At 47.3% G+C, this 20,687-nt stretch overlaps 2 protein-coding genes across 4 annotated transcripts; one reads left to right on the top strand and one right to left on the bottom strand.

Annotated features, from left to right (window-relative positions):
* Positions 1-639: 639 nt before the first annotated feature.
* Positions 640-17,084, top strand: STAT2 (signal transducer and activator of transcription 2). 3 transcript variants are annotated; one of them, XM_055577961.1, is made up of 24 exons: positions 642-880; positions 3,680-3,823; positions 3,973-4,150; positions 4,472-4,567; positions 4,743-4,832; positions 4,924-4,999; positions 5,419-5,504; positions 5,668-5,816; positions 8,714-8,872; positions 8,976-9,068; positions 9,285-9,344; positions 9,706-9,726; positions 9,937-10,030; positions 10,410-10,457; positions 10,538-10,621; positions 10,768-10,866; positions 10,968-11,103; positions 11,225-11,277; positions 11,403-11,497; positions 12,755-12,891; positions 13,065-13,247; positions 13,486-13,543; positions 14,362-14,690; positions 14,974-17,084. In XM_055577961.1, exons 2-24 carry the CDS (start codon positions 3,693-3,695, stop codon positions 15,114-15,116), a joined length of 2,598 nt encoding a protein of 865 aa, XP_055433936.1. In that variant the 5' UTR covers positions 642-880; positions 3,680-3,692; the 3' UTR covers positions 15,117-17,084. The 3 variants fall into 3 exon arrangements, with proteins under 3 accessions (XP_055433944.1, XP_055433936.1, XP_055433943.1); XM_055577968.1 differs by having other exon boundaries at positions 643-880; positions 3,973-4,126; XM_055577969.1 differs by lacking the exons at positions 13,486-13,543; positions 14,974-17,084 and having other exon boundaries at positions 640-880; positions 14,362-14,575.
* On the bottom strand, positions 16,147-19,689 carry IL23A (interleukin 23 subunit alpha). The gene is made up of 4 exons (XM_055577975.1): positions 17,537-19,689; positions 17,213-17,314; positions 16,424-16,570; positions 16,147-16,308 (listed from the first exon to the last, which is right to left on the bottom strand). Exons 1-4 carry the CDS (start codon positions 17,702-17,704, stop codon positions 16,147-16,149), a joined length of 579 nt encoding a protein of 192 aa, XP_055433950.1. The 5' UTR covers positions 17,705-19,689.
* Positions 19,690-20,687: the final 998 nt, after the last annotated feature.

Genomic DNA, 20,687 nt, shown 5'->3' with positions numbered 1-20,687 from the left:
GTACATAATAAAAGAAGGTGGTAAACACGATGACTAGATCTAGTATTCTGATAAGTTGTAATGTGTGTGTTCAAAATCCAAATCTCTGATTTCTTATCAAGGAAAAAAGCAGTACTGTAGCGTGTAAGAGTTTTAAAGTTTGTGGTTTGGAATCAGAGGATTTGGCTTTGAATCCAGGCTCCACTTGTTAGAGCTTCAGTGATCATTGACTAGTAACTTATTTCTCCAAACTCAGTTTTTTAAAATTTGTAAAGTGAGGGTAAGATTTGCATCTCAATAGGTTTCGTGGAAATTAAAAACGATATGCTGTACTAATACTTAGCACCGTACCAACAATAAAGAAGCTTTTGTCATTGTTATTGTTGTTGTTACTTAAGCCCTCCCCTTCCCTTCCCAAAGTGTCGCAATTCCGCTTCGTATATCAACGCCTACAAGGTCTTGTCTAGTCTCGGTTCCGCCGAGTGGGTTCTGATTCTCGGAAATCAGCTGTTTCAGTCCTGAACAATTCTGCTAATTGGACTCCTCCCTTCGCACACACGGGGCGGGGCTTACTTGAGCTCGCCTACCATTTGCTGCTGCTGGAGGTGTGGTTTCGGTTCCTCTTGCCCCGCCCCTTGGGGAAGGAGGAGTTGTGGTGGCGCCAATGAGCTCACTTCCTGGGGAAGCGTTTGGCTGAATGGCCGCCAGTGCCGAAGTGCCCCTCTGGAAGTGACGAACTCTGAGATTCAACCTCTTTCTCAAGCCTGCGGAAAGGGGGCGGGTCCGAGACGCCGGCAGAAGCCGAGGGCGTCTCTGGAGGCCCTGGTGCGGGAACGCTTTCTGGCGTCCGGAAGCTTGGACCGGAGCTACTGCAGGGAACTGGGTCTGAGACCCTAACCAGGTACTGGCCTTGTGAGGGCGCGCGGGGGTGTAGGTGGAGGCGCGAATTTTTTCCTCAGATGGAAGGTAGGCCCGGGTGGGTACACCCCGGAGGGGTCAGACTGTTTCCAGGTAGAAATAGGAGCTGTCGCTTGCTGCCCCTCCTGTCCAACCTAGGGGTCCATTCGTAATGCCCCACTCCAGAAACACCCCTACTTCCAAGACTCGAAACCTGGCATTGTTGCATTGGTTCAGCGTCTTGGCCAACACTTTTACTTTTTGGTCTGTGTGTGTGTGTGTGTGTTTGTTTTATTGGAGGACAATTGCGTTACAGTATTGTGTTGGTTTCTGCTATATATATCAGCTGTAGGTATATATGTGTCCCCTCCCTCTTGAACCTCCCTCCCACCTCCCACCCCATCCCACTCTTCTAGGTTCAGTTCAGTTCAGTTCAGTCACTCAGTCGTGTCCAACTCTTTGCGACCCCATGAACCTCAGCAAGCCAGGCCTCCCTGTCCATCACTAACTCCCGGAGTCCACCCAAACCCATGTCCATCAAGTCGGTGATGCCATCCAACCATGTCATCCTCTGTTGTCCCCTTCTCCTCCTGCCGTCAATCTTTCCCACCATCAGGGTCTTTTCCAGTGAGTCAGCTCTTCGCATCAGGTGGCCAAAGTATTGGAGTTTCAGCTTCAACATCAGTCCTTCCAGTGAATATTCAGGACTGATCTTTAGGATGGACTGGTTGGATCTCTTTGCAGTCCAAGGGATTATCAAGAGTCTTCTCCAACACCACAGTTCAAAAGCATCAGTTCTTCGGCGCTCAGCTTTCTTCACAGTCCAACTCTCACATCCGTACATGACCACTGGAAAAACCATAGCCTTGACTAGACGGACCTTTGTTGGCAAAGTAATGTCTCTGCTTTTTAATATGCTGTCTAGGTTGGTCATAACTTTCCTTCCAAGGAGTAAGCGTCTTTTAATTTCATGGCTGCAGTCACCATCTGCAGTGATTTTGGAGCCCAGAAAAATAAAGTCACCCACTGTTTCCACTGTTTCCCCATCTGCTTGCCATGAAGTGATGGGACTGGATGCCATGATCTTAGTTTTCTGAATGTTGAGCTTTAAGCCAACTTTTACACTCTCTTCTTTCACTTTAATCAAGAGGCTCATTAGTTCTTCACTTTCTGCCAAAAGGGTGGTGTCATCTGCATATCTGAGGTTATTGATATTTCTCCTGGCAATCTTGATTCCAGCTTGTGCTTCTTCCAGCCCAGCGTTTCACATGATGTACTCTGCATATAAGTTAAAGAAGCAGGGTGACAATATATAGCCTTAATGTACTCCTTTCCCGATTTGGAACCAGTCTTTTGTTCCATGTCCAGTTCTAACTGTTGCTTCCTGACCTGCATACGGTCTGTGTTATTTCTGATCCTCAGCAAAAGAAAAAAAATACAGTTCAATTCAGAAAAGCTTACGGAGAACAAAATGTGCACCTGAAAGAGTAATAGATAACTGGAGAAAGAAGAGTTTATAGCCCTTAACCTCCGTGTTTGCAATGTATTTAAGAAGGCCAGGTTTTTTGTTTTTTTTTTTCATATTTAAACCTCAGGGTTTACTTGCTGCTTTGCTTTATTAATACCAGCTGATTAGTTCCTTAGGTACTGAGGCCTGGTCATTTGTTTTTTTAAAAGCAATACAAATATATAGTTTAAAAAGTCAAGCTCTATTAAAAGGGTTAAAATGGCGGAGCCCCTGCCCAATTCTTTCCTTCCCCTGTTTCTACTTCCCAGAGGAAGAAATGATTACTATACTGGTGGAAAAGAATCTTTCCCACCCTAAGCATTTGATTTGTAATTAAATCATGTGACCTTTTCTTAGACTACAGAAGGGGGTGTTTGTTCTTTTCTGTTAGGCTGCAAGAAGTTTAGATTTCCTAAACAGACAGATGGCAGTGGGCAGGGAGAGGTAAGGAGAACAGTTCTTCACCGAGCCTGTTTGGTGACCAGCAAAAACCAGTTTTGAGTGAAATTGGTTTCACTCAATTAAAATTGGGTATTGATTATCTCACAAAGTTGATAATCCACATGAAGAATTAGAAATTGACAGAGGTCATACAAGTGTCATAGTCCTAGGGATTGAGTGACCCCTTGCACAGTGTTTAGGCATCTTAAGCATCTGCTAAAGAGTGGAGCTCCTCCTTCCAACTGGGAGAGCAGTTTATCTCCACGGAGGTTTCAGCCTCTGATAAAAGGTTTGGGGCCAGCAGGGATAATGCTGAGATAAAAACTCAAGGCTGACTTCTAAATGGTCCGGCATAAGTGTATACAAAACCAAACAAATGCATGTATAAGTTCACTGGGGGAAATAAATAAAGATTGTGGAAATACCATTACTGCTTATTGAAGTTGGGTGACAGTTGGTGATGGACAGGGAGGCCTGGCGTGCTGCGATTCATGGGGTCGCAAAGAGTCAGACACGACTGAGCGACTGATCTGATCTGATCTGACAGGTACATGGATGATCCTTGTACTACTCACTCAACTTTGTTGTGTGTTTGAAAATTACCACTGAAACAAAAAAGGCCTACACATTGGAGTTCTTAAATAATACTCCATAGAAAAATATGCACCAAACTGGTAATACTGGTTACTTCTGGAGAGGAGGAAAAGGGATCAAGATTGGAAGTGGGATCAATCTAGACTTTAATTTTTTTCTTGCTGGTATGATTTAATTTTTAAATTTGTAATAATAAATAATCATGAGACTGTGGATGATTTAGTCCAGCAAAATTTCCAGTTGGGAATCTACATCCTTCAGGCTCACACCCCAAATGGCGCAGTGGGAGATGCTGCAGAACCTTGACAGCCCGTTTCTGGATCAGCTGCATGAGCTCTACTCAAATAGCCTCCTGCCGATGGATGTTCGACAGCACTTGGCTGTCTGGATTGAAGATCAGAACTGGTGAGGCCTTCTGGGAATTGGGGGGATGAAGAGAGTGATTTCTTTCTCCTGAGCCCCCAGGATCCTGGAGACACCCAGAAGGGGTTGAATGGCCTCAAAATAGTACCAGTTCTGCAGACACACACATCCTTGTTCTTCCTGGTCCACAGGCAGAAAGCTGCACTGGGAAACGATGCTGCCATGGCTAATATGCTATGCTTGCACTTCTTGGACCAACTCAACTCTGAGTGTGGCCGATGCAGCCAAGACTCTGAGTATTTTTTGCTACAGCACAACTTGAGAAAATTCTATCGGGATATTCAGGTACTCAGAGGAGCAGGGGATAAGGTAGGAATGGGAGCTGAATGAAGAGGAGGACTTTCTGGATATGGAATGTGGAACAGGACCTGGAGGTTCAAAGGGACAGGAGAAGATCTGGGGGGAAAAGGACAGAGTCTGGATTTAGGGGATCCCTGGAAGAGAGAAGGGCAGAGTCTAGATGATCCTATTAGAAAGAGGCTAGGGTTTGGAGAACCAGTGGTGAAACGGGGTAGGGCTTGGGATCCTGAGGAAGGGGAGAATACCGAGGCCACCAGTGTGGAGGGTCTGAGGTGGTAGTTTATTGATGGCAGTTGAGTTCTATCAATTCTTCCTCTTTTCCTACTGCAGGCCCTTCCCACTGGCTCTACCCAGTTGGCTGAGATGATCTTTAATCTCCTTCTGGAAGAAAAAAGAATTCTGACCTGGGCTCAGAGGGCTCAGCTGGTGAGAACAATTTGGTGGTGTGTTGAAAAGCTCCTGGAGTAGAGAGGGACCATGGAAAGGACTCAGGAAATTTGCCTCAGAACAAGATCTCTCCACATCCTGTGGTTTAATTTCAGGTCTGGATTTTAGGGGTGACAGGTCAGAGTTGAAATGTGCTCATAGCCTTTTATTTCAGGAGCAACGAGATCCAGCCCCTGAAGCACCTGGGGAGAGCCAGCAGCATGAACTTGATTCCCGGATCCTGAAATTACAGGCTATGAAGGAGGTTGGTAGACGTGGCAAGAGCCAGGGTGGGCAGGACTCAACCTGCCTTCTTTCATAGAGGCAGCCTCACTGGGGTCTCATCTCTTCTGCAGAAGCTGGTGAAATCCATCAGCCAACTGAAAGACCAGCAGGATGTCTTCTGTTTCCGATATAATATCGAGAAATCAGGTAGAAAGCACTTTGAAGGGTGGGGTACCTACTGGGAGGCCAAGGGTAGAGTAGAGCAGAATGGAAAAGTCCCAGTAAATGGTAATCAACTTGTGGCTGCATCTTTCTGGTTATAGTCCTGCTGCCATGCAATGCTGGAAGTGCCAGGGTATGTTGTATAGGTCAGGGTAATGATATAAACCAAGGGATAGCTGGTGAAGGTTGGAGGAGGTGTTTGGGAAACTGCCTTGGCTGATTGAGTGGGCTTCTAGTTCTAGCAAGACGATGCAGAATTTGCCTGAGGGCCCAGAGATGCCTGTGCTTTGCTTGGTTCCCTTTCTTCTCCCTTTCAAACTCCCTTCTCCTGACTCTAACTGAGGTCTGGATCAGGAGGAGCCCTAGGTCTGAGCACTTGTCTCCCTCCCTCTCCTGCCATCCAGTGAGGACACCTTCTTTGGACCCCCGTCAGACCAGACAGATGGACATTCTTCAGGAAACACTCAATGAACTGGACAGACAGAGAAAGGTGGGAGTCAGAGGACAGAAGGAGTGGGCAGCAGGGAACTGGGGAAAATGAGGCATTGGGAGCCCTGGCTTCCTGGCCTTGGTTTCTTTGTCTCTTTATGCCTAGTTGGATGGTGGAGGGTAATGGTAAGAGGCTCTCAGTACTTACTTTATGTCTTCCATAGGAGGTGCTGGATGCCTCCAAAGCACTGCTAGGCCAATTAACTACCTTAATTGAGCTATTGCTGCCCAAGTTGGAGGAATGGAAAGTCCAGCAGCAGAAAGCCTGCATTGGAGCGCCCCCTGTCGGAGGGTTGGAACAGCTGGAGAAGTGGTGAGAGACACCTCCCCAACTTCATGCTCACCTGTCCCTAGTCCTAACTACCACCTGTGCTTTGTAGATTATAATGCCCTGAATGAGCTTCCCCAGTGGCTCAGTGGTAAGGAATCCACCTGCAATGCAGGAGACCTGCATTCAGTCCCTGGGTTGGGAAGATCCCCTGGAGGAGGAAATGGCAATCCACTCCAGTTTTCTTGCCTGAGAAATCCCATGGACAGAGGAGCCTGGCAGGCTACAGCCTGTGGGGTCACAAAGAGTCAGGCACGGTTGACTGAGCACACACACAATGGCCTGTATATGACAAGAGACACCGCCCTCCTTAGTCTCTACTCCCCAGAATGACCTCAGCTCCCTTGTCTGACTGCAGCTACACGCTGCTCTTCATTCTCACCACTCAGCAAGCCCAGAGCCCAGTCTTTGCTTTGGTGAAAGACTCTGATCCACAGTCCAATTTTTCCTGCCTCTTTAATCACCAGAGAAATATCTTTTTACCTTTTTTTAGTGCAATGAATATAATGCCACCAAAAAAAGGAAAAGAAAATTACCTGTTAACCTTAATATCTGTTTGTAGCTACTATAATATTAAACAAAAATTGAAACGTACTGTTCAAACTACTTTGAGACCTGTGAGTTTGTTTTTTTAACTTAGCATTATATAATATTTACTTGTGATATTTTTTTTTTGGCCATTCCACACGTCATGTGGGATCCTAGTTTCCCAAGCAGGGATCAAACCCATGCCCCTTGCAGTAGAAGCCTGGAGTCTTAACCAGCAGGGAAGTCCCTACCTATGATACTTTTAATAGATGCATAATAGTTCCCTTTATGGGAGTAATATAATTTAATTAATAAACTCCTATATTTGGATATTCAGGTTGCTTTTAATTTCTTGCTATTGTTTTCTAGTAAACTATCTTATATTATCTATTGTGATGTAAAAAAAATAACTAATGTGTCCTTCAATATATTTGATTTGAAAGATACCTATTATTTAAATATCTTATGAGAAAATTTATTATAATTTAATCTATTAAAAATACACCACAGGGAACTTCCCTGGCGGTCCAGTGGTAAGACTGTGCCCTTCCACTGCAGAGGGCATGGGTTCGATCACTGGTCAGGGAACTAAGGTCGTGCATGCTGTGTAGTACAGCTGAAAGTTAATAAATAAATAAATAAAAAATATCACAACTTTCAGGTAAGTTGAAAACAGGTGTATAGGGCTTAGGGTACAGGATAAGTATTTAAATTACAGTTGCAGGATTGGCAAACTATGGCCTGTGAGTGATTTCTTGCTTTTTTTATTTTTGGCTGTGCTGTGCTGGCTTGTGGGATCTTAGTTCCGTGACCAAGGACAAACTCATTCCCTTTACAGTGGAAGTGCTAACCATTGGACTGCCAGGGAATTCTCGATTTCTCACTGTTTTAAACAGTGCTGCAGTAAATAACCTCTCACTGTTTTAAACAGTGCTGCAGTAAATAACACGTTTGCATGCGTGTTGAGTCATGTCCATTTCTTTGTGACCCCATGGACGGTAGCCTGTTAGGCTCCTCTGTCCGTGGAATTTTCCAGGCAAGAATACTGGAGTGTGTTGCCTTTTCTTCCTCCAGAAATAACCTCATAGTTACATCTTTATTTACAACCCTAATTTATTTCTGTAAGTTGTTGGAAGTGATATTCCCAGGTTAGAGAATATATCTTTTCTTGGTGGTGCTGCTGTTATTGTGTTGTTCTTTTGTTTCATTGTTTTTATATACAAAGAGCTTTATTGCTTTCTCTGATTGTAAATATATGCCAATTGAAAAAATTTCAGACTACTGAAAAGAGGGAAAAAAAAGTAAAAATTATCCATCTGCATAATCTGATCATGCAGAGGTACCCACTGTTAATGCTTTTGAATACATTTTCCCAGATTTTCCCTGTGCATATACACAAATATACATCTGTTTTAAACAGAAATCAGATTCTATCATATATGTATACTATCTTATATTTTTTAATTTAATATTTTTGGACATTTTCCATATTAAAATTTTCCACCTATTTTATCGTTATTTTTAATGGTTGCATAGTATTCCATGGTGTAACTATAACATAATTTATACCATGGGATCTCAAAGAGTCAAACATGACTTAGCGACTAAATTACCACCACGTATACCCAGTGCCAATTGTTTCTAATTTTTCTATTACAGATAACAAAGCCATGAACTGTGACCATCTGTCTGTCCATTTGTTTGATTATTTCCTTAGGGTGTATCTTAGAAATGGAATACTATAAAGCATATGTACATTTTTGAGGCTTTTTAAAAAATAGTTCCAAACTGCTATCCCAGTCTGTTTGCTTTTATGTAGTGGACGATTGTTTTCCTGTTACCACATTGTCTATTGGTCTTATATCTTATTATAAAAACAGTAAAATATAGAAGTTAAAAGTATGGATGGTACAGCCAGACTGCCTGGGACCACATACAACTTCATTCTTTACTAGTTTTATGACCTTGAGCAAGTCACTTTACTCTTTCTGTGCCTCAGCTTTATCCTCCATAAAATAGGGATAAAATAGTACCTACCTCATAGGGTTGTTTTAAGAATTAAATGCATGAAGATGTGTAAAGCACTTTAAAAAAAAGAGATCAAGCATCATATGTTATCTTTATTATGTTAAATATAGTTTTTGGTTTTATATGTGAAAGTGGCTTTCATTTTCATTCCTTGCATTATGAACAATGTTGAATAATATTTCATACACTTTCATACACATTGGGACACTTTTTTTGTCCCAATCAGTTTATGACTTTCCACATAGTTAAAGGGGAGCTTTTGGAGCCTGTTTGGGGGTTCCAGGAAACTCATGATTCTTTCTTCCTTGGATTATGTCATTACCCAGGTTCACAGATGGAGCGAAGCTGCTGTTTCACTTGCGGCAGCTGCTGAAGGAGCTGAAGGAGTTGAGTCACATGGTCTCCTATGATGGGGACCCTCTGAACAAAGGGGTGGACCTGCGGGAGGCCCAGGTCACAGAGCTGCTGCAGCGCCTGCTCCACAGGTCTGGAGGCCAAGAAAGGACCCCTCGGAGGCCAGAGGGAAAGGACCAAGGGAGCCATTCTTACAGATACTGACCTCTATATATTCTCTCCACATCTCTCCAGAGCCTTTGTAGTAGAAAATCAGCCCTGCATGCCCCAAACTCTTCATCGACCCCTCATCCTCAAGACAGGGAGCAAGTTCACCGTCCGAACAAGGTTGGCATCTCAGAACTCATTCCTGCTTTCTTTTTCCAGCCCTGACACTGTGTGCTCTTTGGCTTTTCAGATCTTCTCACTGTGAGCTGTTTCTTCTCTCATTTCCCCTCAGTCCACTTACCCCTTCTCATCTCTTCCCTTATCTTTTTTAAACATCTGTTCTATCCAGGAGATTGAGGTTGACCACTTTCCCCCATCTACCTCCCTCTCCTCCAGGCTGCTAGTGAGACTCCAGGAAGGCAATGAATCACTGACTGCGGAAGTCTCCGTTGACAGGTAAGTTGGGGCAGGTGAAGGGTGGGACCCAGAGGCGCCCAGGACACGGGATGATGGAGTGGAGGAGACAGCTACCATTCACAACCAGGCCCTAGGGCTGTGTTCTTTCCCCTTCCATTACTACCTCATAGAAATAGTTCATCCCTTTTGAGTCGTTACTATGGGACATGTAGCTTGTCAAGTACCCAATTTAAAATTGTCACAGGAACCCCAGGAGTTAGATATTATCAATGCACTTTATATCTCTAGTGCAAGCCACATAACTGGTGAGCTATTTGAACTTAGGTCTGTCTGACCCCAAAGACTGAATCCCTTACTTCTACATTATTTTGCTTCCTAATGATTTTTTTTTTCTTTTTAGGGATTCTCCCAAATCACAAGGGTAGGTACCTAACAAGGATGCTGCAGACTCTGTGCACTGCATGAGCTGCTCAGTCACGTGTGACAGCCCTGATGGGGACACAGGCGAGGAGGTTGATTTGTGTGGTGCATGGACAGAGAAAGGAGGGGAGGTCTGAAAGGAAGTGGGACTTTTGTTTTCCTACCGGACTCTGCTCCTGACCTCCATATATCTTCTTTTTCCTCGGAACAGCTTCCGGAAGTTCAACATTCTGACCTCAAACCAGAAAACTTTGACCCCCGAGAAGGGCCAGACTCAGGGCTTAATTTGGGACTTTGGCTACCTGGTAAGGTGGTTAAGAAGGAATGCTTTTTTTTTTAATATTTATTTTTGTTTATTTGGCTGGATTGGATCTTAGTTGCAGTACATGACATCTTTGTTGTGACATGCAGGATCTCTAGTTGTGGTATGTGGGCTTAGTTGCCCTGTGGCATGTGGGATCTTAATTCCCAGACAAAGTATCAAACCCATGTCGACTGGAAGGTGGATTTTCAGCCACTGGTCCATCAGGGAAGTCCCAGAGGGATGCTGTTTTAAGCCTGTAGTGCAATGGAACAGGCTGGGGGAAGTTCCCAGGCCCTGGGAAGTCCTGAGGACAAAGCCGGGGTTCCAGGGGCCCTGAGGTCTCTTCTCTGGCATTCTTTCTCCCTCCCTTCCATTCACAGACTCTGGTGGAGCAGCGTTCAGGGGGTTCAGGAAAAGGCAACAATAAGGTGAGGCCTGCACAGAGGATTATGGGGCAGGAGGAACTTGCCAGAGGGCACTCTGATCACTGAGTCTTCTGTTGTCCCAGGGGCTGCTGTCTGTTACAGAGGAATTGCACATCATTAGCTTCACAGTCAAATACACCTACCAGGGTCTGAAGCAGGAGCTGACAGTAAGTGAAAATGAAGTGCATTTGTGGGGAGACATAAGGAGGGGTTAAGCAGAAACCATTCATGGTAGGCTGTGATCAGGCCCTTACCAAACGTCTACAGTTGGAAACCTCACATCCCTCGCTGGTGATTTGTGTCTCCTCCTCAGACGGACACCCTCCCTGTGGTGATTATTTCTAACATGAACCAACTCTCAATTGCCTGGGCCTCTGTTCTCTGGTTCAATCTGCTCAGCTCAAACCCCCAGGTAGGAGGTGGGGCCAACAGGTGAAGGGAGGCCAGGAGGGGTGTGGAGCTTGGTGTGAGGGCACTGCTTCTGAGCCACCCTGTCCCCTCCCACCTCTGCAGGATCAGCAGTTCTTCTCCAACCCCCCAAAGGCCCCATGGAACTTGCTGGGCCCTGCTCTCAGTTGGCAATTCTCCTCCTATGTTAAGCGAGGCCTCGACTCAGACCAGCTCGGCATGCTGAGGGACAAGCTGTTTGGTACTGATACTTCTCTTCTGTCAGCCTTTCCCTAGCCTCTGTCTGCCCCAGCCCTCCGTCCTTGCTGTCCCAGGACCTTTGGCCTTGCCTCCTTCCGTCATCTTGAACTGTCCTTCCACAGGGCAGAACTCCAAGACTGAGGGTGCATCGTTGTCCTGGGTTGACTTCATTAAGGTAATTCCCTGCATCCCTTGCAGCTGGCCCCTGGCCCCCTCCAGTTACTAGCCCTTCCCCCACCCCTCACTCTCCACACCCGGGGCAGCTCTGCACCTCTTCCTGCCTTGCCGTTCTTCCTTCAGCGAGAGAGTCCCCCTGGCAAGCTACCGTTTTGGACATGGCTCGACAAGATTCTGGACCTGATACATGACCACCTGAAGGATCTCTGGAAGGATGGGTAAGGCCTTGGTCAGTCTCCCTCCTTCCACTCCCTCAGGCCCAGCTGCCTTTCTGGGCTTGAGAGTGGACTCTGTGCGCCCTCGTGTGGCAAGTAGAGGGAGTGTGCAAAACCCGCTGCAACGTCACACCCCCTCACGTTCGCAGTAGTAGTCTCCTAGCCTGTATTTGATTCCAGTACTCTTGCCTGGAAAATCCCATGGACGGAGGAGCCTGGTAGGCTGCAGTCCATGGGGTCGCTAAGAGTCGGGCACGACTGAGTGACTTCATTTTCACTTTTCACTCTCATGCATTGGAGAAGGAAATGGCAACCCACTCCAGTATTCTTGCCTGGAGAATCCCAGGGATGGGGGAGCCCAGTGCGCTGCCGTCTGTGGGGTCGCACAGAGTCAGACACAACTGAAGCGACTTAGCAGCAGCAGCAGCCTGTATTTGTCAAGCATCCACTGTGTTCATGTGGCAATTGAGAGTTGGTTCATGTTAGAAATAATCACCACAGGGAGGGTGTCTGTCTGAGGAGGAGACAGAAATCACCAGTGAGGGATGTGAGGTTTCCAACTGTAGACGTTTGGTAAGGGCCTGATCACAGCCTACCATGAATGGTTTCTGCTTAACCCGTCAGTGTTAAGGCAAGGCCAAAGGTCCTGGGACAGCAAGGACGGAGGGCTGGGGCAGACAGAGGCTAGGGAAAGGCTGACAGAAGAGAAGTATCGGTACCAAACAGCTTGTCCCTCAGCATGCCGAGCTGGTCTGAGTCGAGGCCTCGCTTAACATAGGAGGAGAATTGCCAACTGAGAGCAGGGCCCAGCAAGTTCCATGGGGCCTTCGGGGGGTTGGAGCCTACTAGGTGCTCTTGATGAATTCTCTCATGTAATCCTTTCAGCCCTGCTGCATGGTGGGTGTTGCCACCCTCAAGTGAGGAAGTGAGGGCTCAGGGAGATTAAGGGAGTTACACCAGGGGGACAGTCGGGATTCGAACCCAGGGCTGTCTGACCCCACCCCTGTGCACTTTCCACCACACTGCCCATTTGGGCAACCCTTTGCCTTTTACAAGGTGCTTTTCACCTGTGTGATCTCACTGAAGCTTCACACCTCTTCCAGCCCTGGGAGGTGGATACTGTCAGTTAAGTGAAATGACTTGGCCAACACAGAACAGTCTGTAACAGGTTGGCAGGGCTGAGGCCCAGCCCTGGCACTCTGTTCTTCTACAAGGGGAGTAGGAAGCAGCAGGGCCTCACAGCTGCTCTCCATGCTGCAGACGTATCATGGGCTTTGTGAGCCGGAACCAGGTGCGCCGGCTGCTGAAGAAGACTGTCTCCGGCACCTTCCTGCTGCGCTTTAGCGAAACGTTGGAAGGGGGCATTACCTGCTCCTGGGTGGAACACCAAGATGATGGTCAGCAGCTCTACCGTTCCCCTCAGCCTCTCCTTTCCTCCCCTCTACTGCCCTTGGCTTCCCTGGCTCTGTCCCAAATCCCTTGGCAGATTTGGGGTTGGGCAGCCAGGGTGGGAAGCCCTCGGGCCCAGCCTCTCCTCTCAAGCCTGCCTGTTCCTACATCCGCTCTCTAGACGAGGTGCTCATCAACTCTGTGCAGCCCTTCACCAAGGAGGTGCTGCAGTCACTCCCACTGACCAAGATCATCAGCCAGTACCAGATGCTCACGGAGGAGAACATACCTGAGAACCCACTGCGCTTCCTCTACCCGCGAATCCCCCGGGATGAGGCTTTCGGTTGCTACTCCCAGGAGAAAAGTGAGAACCGTTGATATATTTCACTGGTAGAGTGCAGGGGTCCACAGGCATCCATAAATGCAGCTCTTCTGTTTCAAGATGGGAAAACCAACATCCAGAGGGGAAGGGATTTGTCTGTGGGACGCTGCTAGTCAGTCAGTAGGGAGACATGGCAGTCAGGACCACCTGCACTAGAGGACCCTGGGGCGACGTGTCCAGTCCACTGACCTCCCCTGCCTCCTGTGTCTGTCCCCCATAGTTAATCCTGAGGAGCGGAAGAAATACCTGAAACATAAGCTCATTTTTGTCTCTAACAGGTGAGATATGAACTCCTTGCCCACCTTCCTTAACCCTTCTTGGTTAATATAGTTACCCAGACCTGCCCCGTTCCAGTCTCCTCAGCCTTCTTTCCTACCAACCCAGGCTCCCCAGCCCTCTGGGGTTTTTTTCCTACTCTTTTAGTCTCTCTCTATTTTCCTGCTGCCATCCTTAGGTTGTCTCCATGGGGGTTCCCTGATAATAATCGTCATCATCACTAATGTTAATGGACATCTACTTGATGCAAAGGATAGTAGTAGATTCTTTTAGAACATGTTTTGTTTTTTTTTTTTCTTTTTTCATTTAATCCTTATGAGAACCCAGCCAAGCCAGAAATGGTAATAGCCACAGTTAATGAAAGTTCATTATGTGCCAGGCACTGGGCTAAAAGCTTTGTGTTCGTTTTCTTTAGTGACTTCATAACAGTCCTGTGAGGCAGAAAAAAAAAACTGTTATTACTGTTTTCAGCTGAGGAACCTGAGGTTTAATGTGGTGAAGTGTCATGCCTCGGGTACATGGCTGATCGGCAATTCAGGTCTCTCAAATTCCAGAGCCCTGATTTTAACCATCCTACTCCTCTCAAGTATTCTGAAGTATGCTTGTTTAGGCTCAGAGTGGTTGGGTCACTTTGCCTAAGGTCCCGCAACTAGTAAATGATAAGATTTAAACTCTAGTAAGCCTAATTCCAGAGCCTTTGGTCTTAAGCCCTCTGCTCTGTTGCCTTTTTAGACTAGAAAGATAGCCTCTGCTTTCTCTGCCATTCCCCACTTCACCTAAACAACTGAGCCCTGCTCTTTTGTCTGTATTGGGTATCCAGACAGGTGGATGAACTGCAGCAACTGCCGGAGCTCAACTTGGAGCCAGAGCTGGAGTCATTAGAGCTGGGTCTGGGGTTCACGTCAGGGCCTGAGCACGGGCCAGGCCTGGACCTAGAGCCACTGCTGGAGGCAGGATTGGATCTAAGCATGGAGCCCATGCTGGAGCCCACGCTGGAGCCCACGCTAGGCGAGGTGTCACAGGGAGTCCTAGAACCACACCCGGGACCACAACTGCAGCTGGAGCCTATTCCAGAGCTCGAACTACAGCCCATGCCAGAACCAGATTTGCCCTATGATCTGAGACACTTGAACACTGAGGACATGGAAAGTAAGTGATGATGTGCAACCAGGGAAGAGAGGACACATTGCCTTTCCCAACTCCCCTCCCTCACTCGCTACAGAAAAAGCCTGTGTTCTAAGCTCCTCATTGGAGAAAGGCTGATTGCGCTGCAATTCATTTCATTAGGAAATACACACGCCTCGCCCACCTCACCTAATGCCCCCCTCAGGCCCTATCTAGGCCTCTGCTGCCATCCTCTCTCACTTTCCCTGCTGGTTTGGGAACTCCTAGTCTGAGATCAGGGCCTGACTTCTTTCTCTGGATGATCTAGTCTTTAGGAACAGCATGAGGATTGAAGAAATCATGCCAAACGGTGATCCACTGTTGCCTTGCCAGAACACCATGGATGAAGCTGACGTCTTCAACCCCAGCCACTTCTATGCAGATGGGCCCTTGAGCCCTTCTGACTACTAGGAGCTACATTTCCTCAGATCTTTCTGTGCATTTGCCCCTCGTACCCCTCACACATGACACTGCTCTCCAAGGATGGGACATGAGGCATGTGCCCCTTCTAAACTGGGTTAACCCTGGGGGAATGTGAGGGAGAAGCATAATATGGGTAAGGGAGAGGCAGCAGTGAATCAGCAGGGATGTTACCCATGGCTCCGACTAGGAGCCTGGAGGCTGCCTGCTGTGCTGGGAGGTACAGGCATTCAAGGGCAGACCAGGACAGTTAGGAGGTTCCTGTATGGCTCAGGGCAGTGGCTTCTTTCCAGTATGGAAGGCTTTCAACATTTTAGTGACTGGTAAGACTAACCTGGTGCTCATTTCGTCTTTCTGGAATGCCCTTTCTGCTCATAACAGCTCTGACTTCTGATCCCGCAGTACCTGGGGACTCCTAGCATTGGCCAAATACACTGTTGGCCAAGAAAGAAGGGAAGGAAGCCCTGGGTCAAGGAGCAAGAGAAGGCTATGCTTAGGAGCGATACTTCCCAATTGCAGTCCCTTGTAACCTCATTCAGCTTGCTCAGCCTTAGCAGGGATTATGGCCAAAAAGATCCCAGTTACTCTATATACCAAGGGGTCACGAGGTAAGACCCCTTTCCACTGTAGCCCTGCAGAGCAGAAGGATACATTTTATAGTGCTTTGGCCCTATTTTTTCCATTCTGTTTCTTTTTACTGACAAGCCTAGACTTAGAGATCCACATAAATAAGTCTTTATTGAAAAAGGTACATAATTCAGTATAAATATAATAAATAATCCTCATCCCCAAGCTCCTGCCACTATAAATAATCCCAGAATTTCCCTTCCCATGTAATAAATATTCAGCCTCTCCTAGGTCAACATTGTAAGTCAGTCAGTTTTGGTAATTTTTCAACAGAAGAAGTCTCATTAAAATTAATGGACCAATGAACTTGTTGGCTCACAGGTGTCTAGTTGATAGATTGATCTTAGCATTACTGAGCCACGGAGGTCTGGGTGTCATCCTTAAGCTACTGGCTTTAGGGGCTCAGAGTTGCTGCTCCGTGGGCAAAGACCCGGGCAGCTACAGCCACAAAGGCCTGGAGGCTTCGAAGGATCTTGAGACGGAGAAGCAGGCGCTGCCATGGCTGGCTGGGAATAGGGCTTGGAGTCTGCTCAGTTTCCCAGTGGTGACCCTTGGGCTGAAAGGACACAGGACACAATCAGAGAAGACTGTAAATCATTCACCCCACCCCCACCCCCAGGCCCTGTCTCTGACACCTGCAAGCCCCTCTCCTCCAGGTCCCTAGTTCATACCTGCACGAGTTCCCTGAGGCCCAGTATGGAGGCGTGAAGCTGGTCCACAGGGCCATATGGGAGTAGAGAAGGCTCCCCTGTGAAAATATCTGAGCCCAGCAGCTTCTCGTAAAAAACCAGGCCTCGATGAATTCTTTGCAAGCAGGACTGGGGAGAAAAGAAAGCCGTGAAAGAAAACAGATATGGGGACTTCCCAGGCGGTCCAGTGGTTAAGATGCCACGCTTCCACTGCAGGGGCCATGGGTTTGATCCCTGGTTGGGTACAGCTCAGCTCAGCCAAAATCAAAATGAAAGAAAGAAAACAGATCCCTTCTAATTTCTCCACCAAAGACTCACCTGATATTTGCCATTCTTAAGACATGGCTGTGATCTGAATGTTTGCGTCCCTGTGAAATTCATATGTTGAAATCCTGACCCTCAGTGTGGTGGTGGTAGGAAGTGGGACTTTTGGGAAGTTACTAGGTCATGAGGATGCAGCCCTCATGAATGGAATTATTGGTCTTATAAAAGAGACCCACAGAACTCCTTACTCCTTCCCACAATGTGAGGAGACAAGAAGTCTGATCTGGAAGAGGGCCCTCACTTAACCACACTGGCACCTTGACCTCAGACTTCCAGACTCCGGAGCTGTGAGAAATAAATGTCTGTTGTTTATAAACTACTGAGTCTATGGTTTATTATTAAAGCAGGCTGAATGGACAAGGACAGATACAACTTTTACGAATTCACCATGGTGTCCAGCTCTATCTCCAGTCCCCTCTTCCTTGGGGGCCAGCCTCATCTTTGTACCTGACTGTTGTCCCTGAGTCCTTGTGGATCACAGCCATCCTCACACTGGATACGGGGGACATCATCTGTAGTCTCATCACCTCCTTCTTCTCTTGGTAGATCCTGAAATGGAGGAGGGGTGGAAAGAGTAAAGAAATAAGTACCCTCAAATCCTACCTGGACCTTTTGGCCCTTACTCTCCCTGGATGCCTTCTTCAGGGGTTCTCTCAACCACTGTTCTCTCTTACCCTGATGGCTTTCAACCCTCCAGCTTCCACCCCAGGCCACAGCATCTTCCACTATAGCCTTGGAGAGCTCAGATGGGCTCTAGGGGCCGCCACTCACCACATGTCCCATTGGTAGGTGTGCACTCCAGGCCAGCATGCAGAGTTGCTGTGAGAGCTGTTGGCCCCGAGTCCAAGCAGGGCTGCTGTCCTCTGACACAGCCCGGCCCTGAGCTGTCCAGGGCAGCAGTAGCAGCAGCAGCAGCATCGCAGCTCTGTTCCCCAGCATCTCGTTGCCTGCCTCTCCAATCGGGCTGGCTCCGTGCCTTGCAGTCCCTGTGGAACCTCTGTCCACTTCCCCTTGCTCTGAATCTGATTCTCTCTGTTCTGTGCGTCTGGTTCTCTCTTGCTCACCGTGGTTCTGAGCTGCTTCCTGTAGATTTTCTCCCCTTGTCTCAGTCTCTTTTTAAGGTCCTTGCATTGTGAGACCCGCCCTTTATACTAGCAGGTGACTCACAGCAGGTGGGATTCCCCTCCTGCATCATCCCCCTCCGTGGGGAGCCCAGGTAAGTAGCCTCAGTTCCAGGGGAAATGAGTCGTGTGGTGGCTGTGGCTGGAGGCCTGGGATGAGACTTCTGTGTAATGCTCTCCAGGAATCAAAGTGGCCGAAGACAGGGGGAGGGGTGGGAACAGCAAATATTTAAATGAATCTAGTCTCAAGTTCCTTCCTGTTTAACCTTTCGCTCATCTTTTTGTGTCTCTAAGCTATATTAGCCCTCCCTTTAAACCTAATTTCCTCACCTCCTGCTTGAGTAAAAACCAAAACAGAAGCATTCTTTTATCTCCCAATAGGATGGCAAGATCAGTTTGGAATGAAGCTGGCTCACCTGATGCCCTCAATCCAAGAATAAGGGGGCTTCTTTTTCTCTGTTGGGAAGTGTTATTTTCACTAGGAGAGGATGGACATGAAACATTTTGTGAACTGGGAAGCCGCATCTGTTCAGTATAAGGTATTACTGCTCCCTCACTTCAGGCCTCACTCTGGAGGCTAGGGGGACTGTTGGGAGGAGAGAACTGTTGCTAAGAACCATCTGATTCCTCAACCTTAGTGGCCCAAGTTTCTTGGGCTCTGTGGGATTCAGGTGATTTGGGGGTAGGGGACATCAGTGTGTAAGTGAGGTCTAGAAATCCAACTGGAGATATTCCAGCACCGAGCCCTTCACCGTGGCTAGAAAGTCCAGGGTTCTGGGTAGTTGAAGGTGCACTGTGTCAGTGACCCTGGCTGGTCCTTCAGCCTGTTGCATCCATGGGTAAAATCCACTGATACTGATTTCATCACCATCCCTGATGCAACATTCAGTGAAACAGCTGAGACTGTGAGGCTGGACGTGGGAGTGGAGGGTGGCCCAAACCTGGGACTGTCCCCACCCCAGTGGAGGGTCCCAGGACAATCTGGACGTCAGAATGAGGCCATGGATGACCACACAGATGGCTCCCAAAGCCTTTCCAAGAGGTTGACCCTTTTTCTCTGAGAAACTTACCTTCGACAGAGGTCTCCGTTCCCTTAGTACTATTCAAAACTGCCCAGTGAAATTTCTGATTCAAATGTGACTCTGTGGTAAATCCACCCTTGGGATAAAATATTTCCAGCCTCAGAGAAGTTATCTCAGTTTGAGTGAGAAATGGTTTGCCTTCTGAGAAAGATGGATATGCATGAAATAAGGAAATTGGGAGTAGGGTGGGGGAGCTCACCTCACTTTTGTATGTCTTCCATGCTTTTCCCACCTCTAGTTCCCATTCTGGGAGCCGTTTAGGATAAGAGATGGAAGGTGAAAAGGAGGAAGAGGAGGAAGTGGAACTCTGGGGGATGGGATGAGAGGGACAAGGGTGAGTTGGAAGCACGGGGCTTTGTTTCACTTCCTGGTGCTTTGGGAGTTGGGTAGGAAGCAAGGTTGGTGGGGTGACTGTGGGACTGTTGTGTGACAGGAACTACTTCCAGGACTATATCTGACCTGGAGCTGCAAGGAGACCATGACGTCAGCAAGACCTCAACCGTTATGCAAATCTTATTGACAAGACACTCCCAAGCAGGCCTTTCCAGCTGGATGCCTGGACACCAAATCCAGTTGAAGTTTCCCCAGGTGGTTAGTAATGATGGCTTCTATCCAACTCTCACTTTATACCAAATACTTGGTTTAAGCACTTTTCATGTATTAACCCATTTAATTTTCACAACAGCCCAATGAGATGGGTACAAATGAGGAAACTGAGGTGCAAAGATAAGTAACTTACCTAAGATCACTATTAAGTGGCCAGAATTACCACATAGACCAGATTCTGCATTCTCATTCTATTATATTGGACGCTGTGAGGGGACACCACGCATCTTAATAAAGTAGCTCTTTTAGCCTGATGTTGCTGGTATCTCAGGCCTTGTAATTCTCACTGCTAAGTCTTAAAAAAAATTTTTTTTTGGCTACACTGGGTCTTAGTTCTGGCAAGGATCTTTGATCCTTGAGGCATGCAAATTCTTAAGTTGCAGCATGAGGGATCTTGGGATTCCCTGACCAGGGAACAAACCCAGGCCCCTGCATTGGGAGCGAAGAGTCTTGGCCACTGGATCACCAGGGAAATCCCTGTTAAGTCTTTCTTAATTTGAGACCTAAATATGGAAATTTCTCAAAGTGTAGGAACTGTCCCTATTACTCAGCACACATTTTTTTACAAGATTTTAAATCTAGGGACCTCTGAAGTCAGATCAGCTTGAGAAACCCTCTTGAGTTAAATGTGCTTTTCTCTCGGTCTATGACCTCTAAGCCTAGAATCCTGACTCAGAGAATCCTGAATCAGAGGGGTTCTAGACTTAGAGGTCATAGACCGAGAGAAAAACATGTTTAACTCAGAGGGTCTCTCAAACTGATCTGATTTCAGAGGTCCCTAGATGGTGACTTCCCTTGTAGCTCAGTCGGTAAACAATCTGCCTGCAACGCAGGAGACTGGGTTCGATTCCTGGGCTGGGAAGATCCCCTGGAGAAGGAAATGGCAACCCACTCCACTATTCTTGCCCGGAGAATTCCATGGACAGAGAAACCTGGAGGGCTATAGTCAATGAGGTCGCAAGAGTCGGACAGGACTTAGCGACTAACCACCGCCACCACATTGAGATGCTTTAAAACTGTATTCTCTGTGAGGAATCCCATCAACGCTGCCCTTTATGTGGCCTTTACAAACTGAACTAAAATACCCTACAGACATCTAACATTCTGGATCTA

This window comes from Bubalus kerabau, chromosome 1 (assembly GCF_029407905.1).
Source record: "Bubalus kerabau isolate K-KA32 ecotype Philippines breed swamp buffalo chromosome 1, PCC_UOA_SB_1v2, whole genome shotgun sequence".
NCBI classification, from domain to species: domain Eukaryota; kingdom Metazoa; phylum Chordata; class Mammalia; order Artiodactyla; family Bovidae; genus Bubalus; species Bubalus kerabau.
Note: the sequence above shows the minus strand (reverse complement) of the source record. Positions and strands in the feature narration are given on the sequence as shown.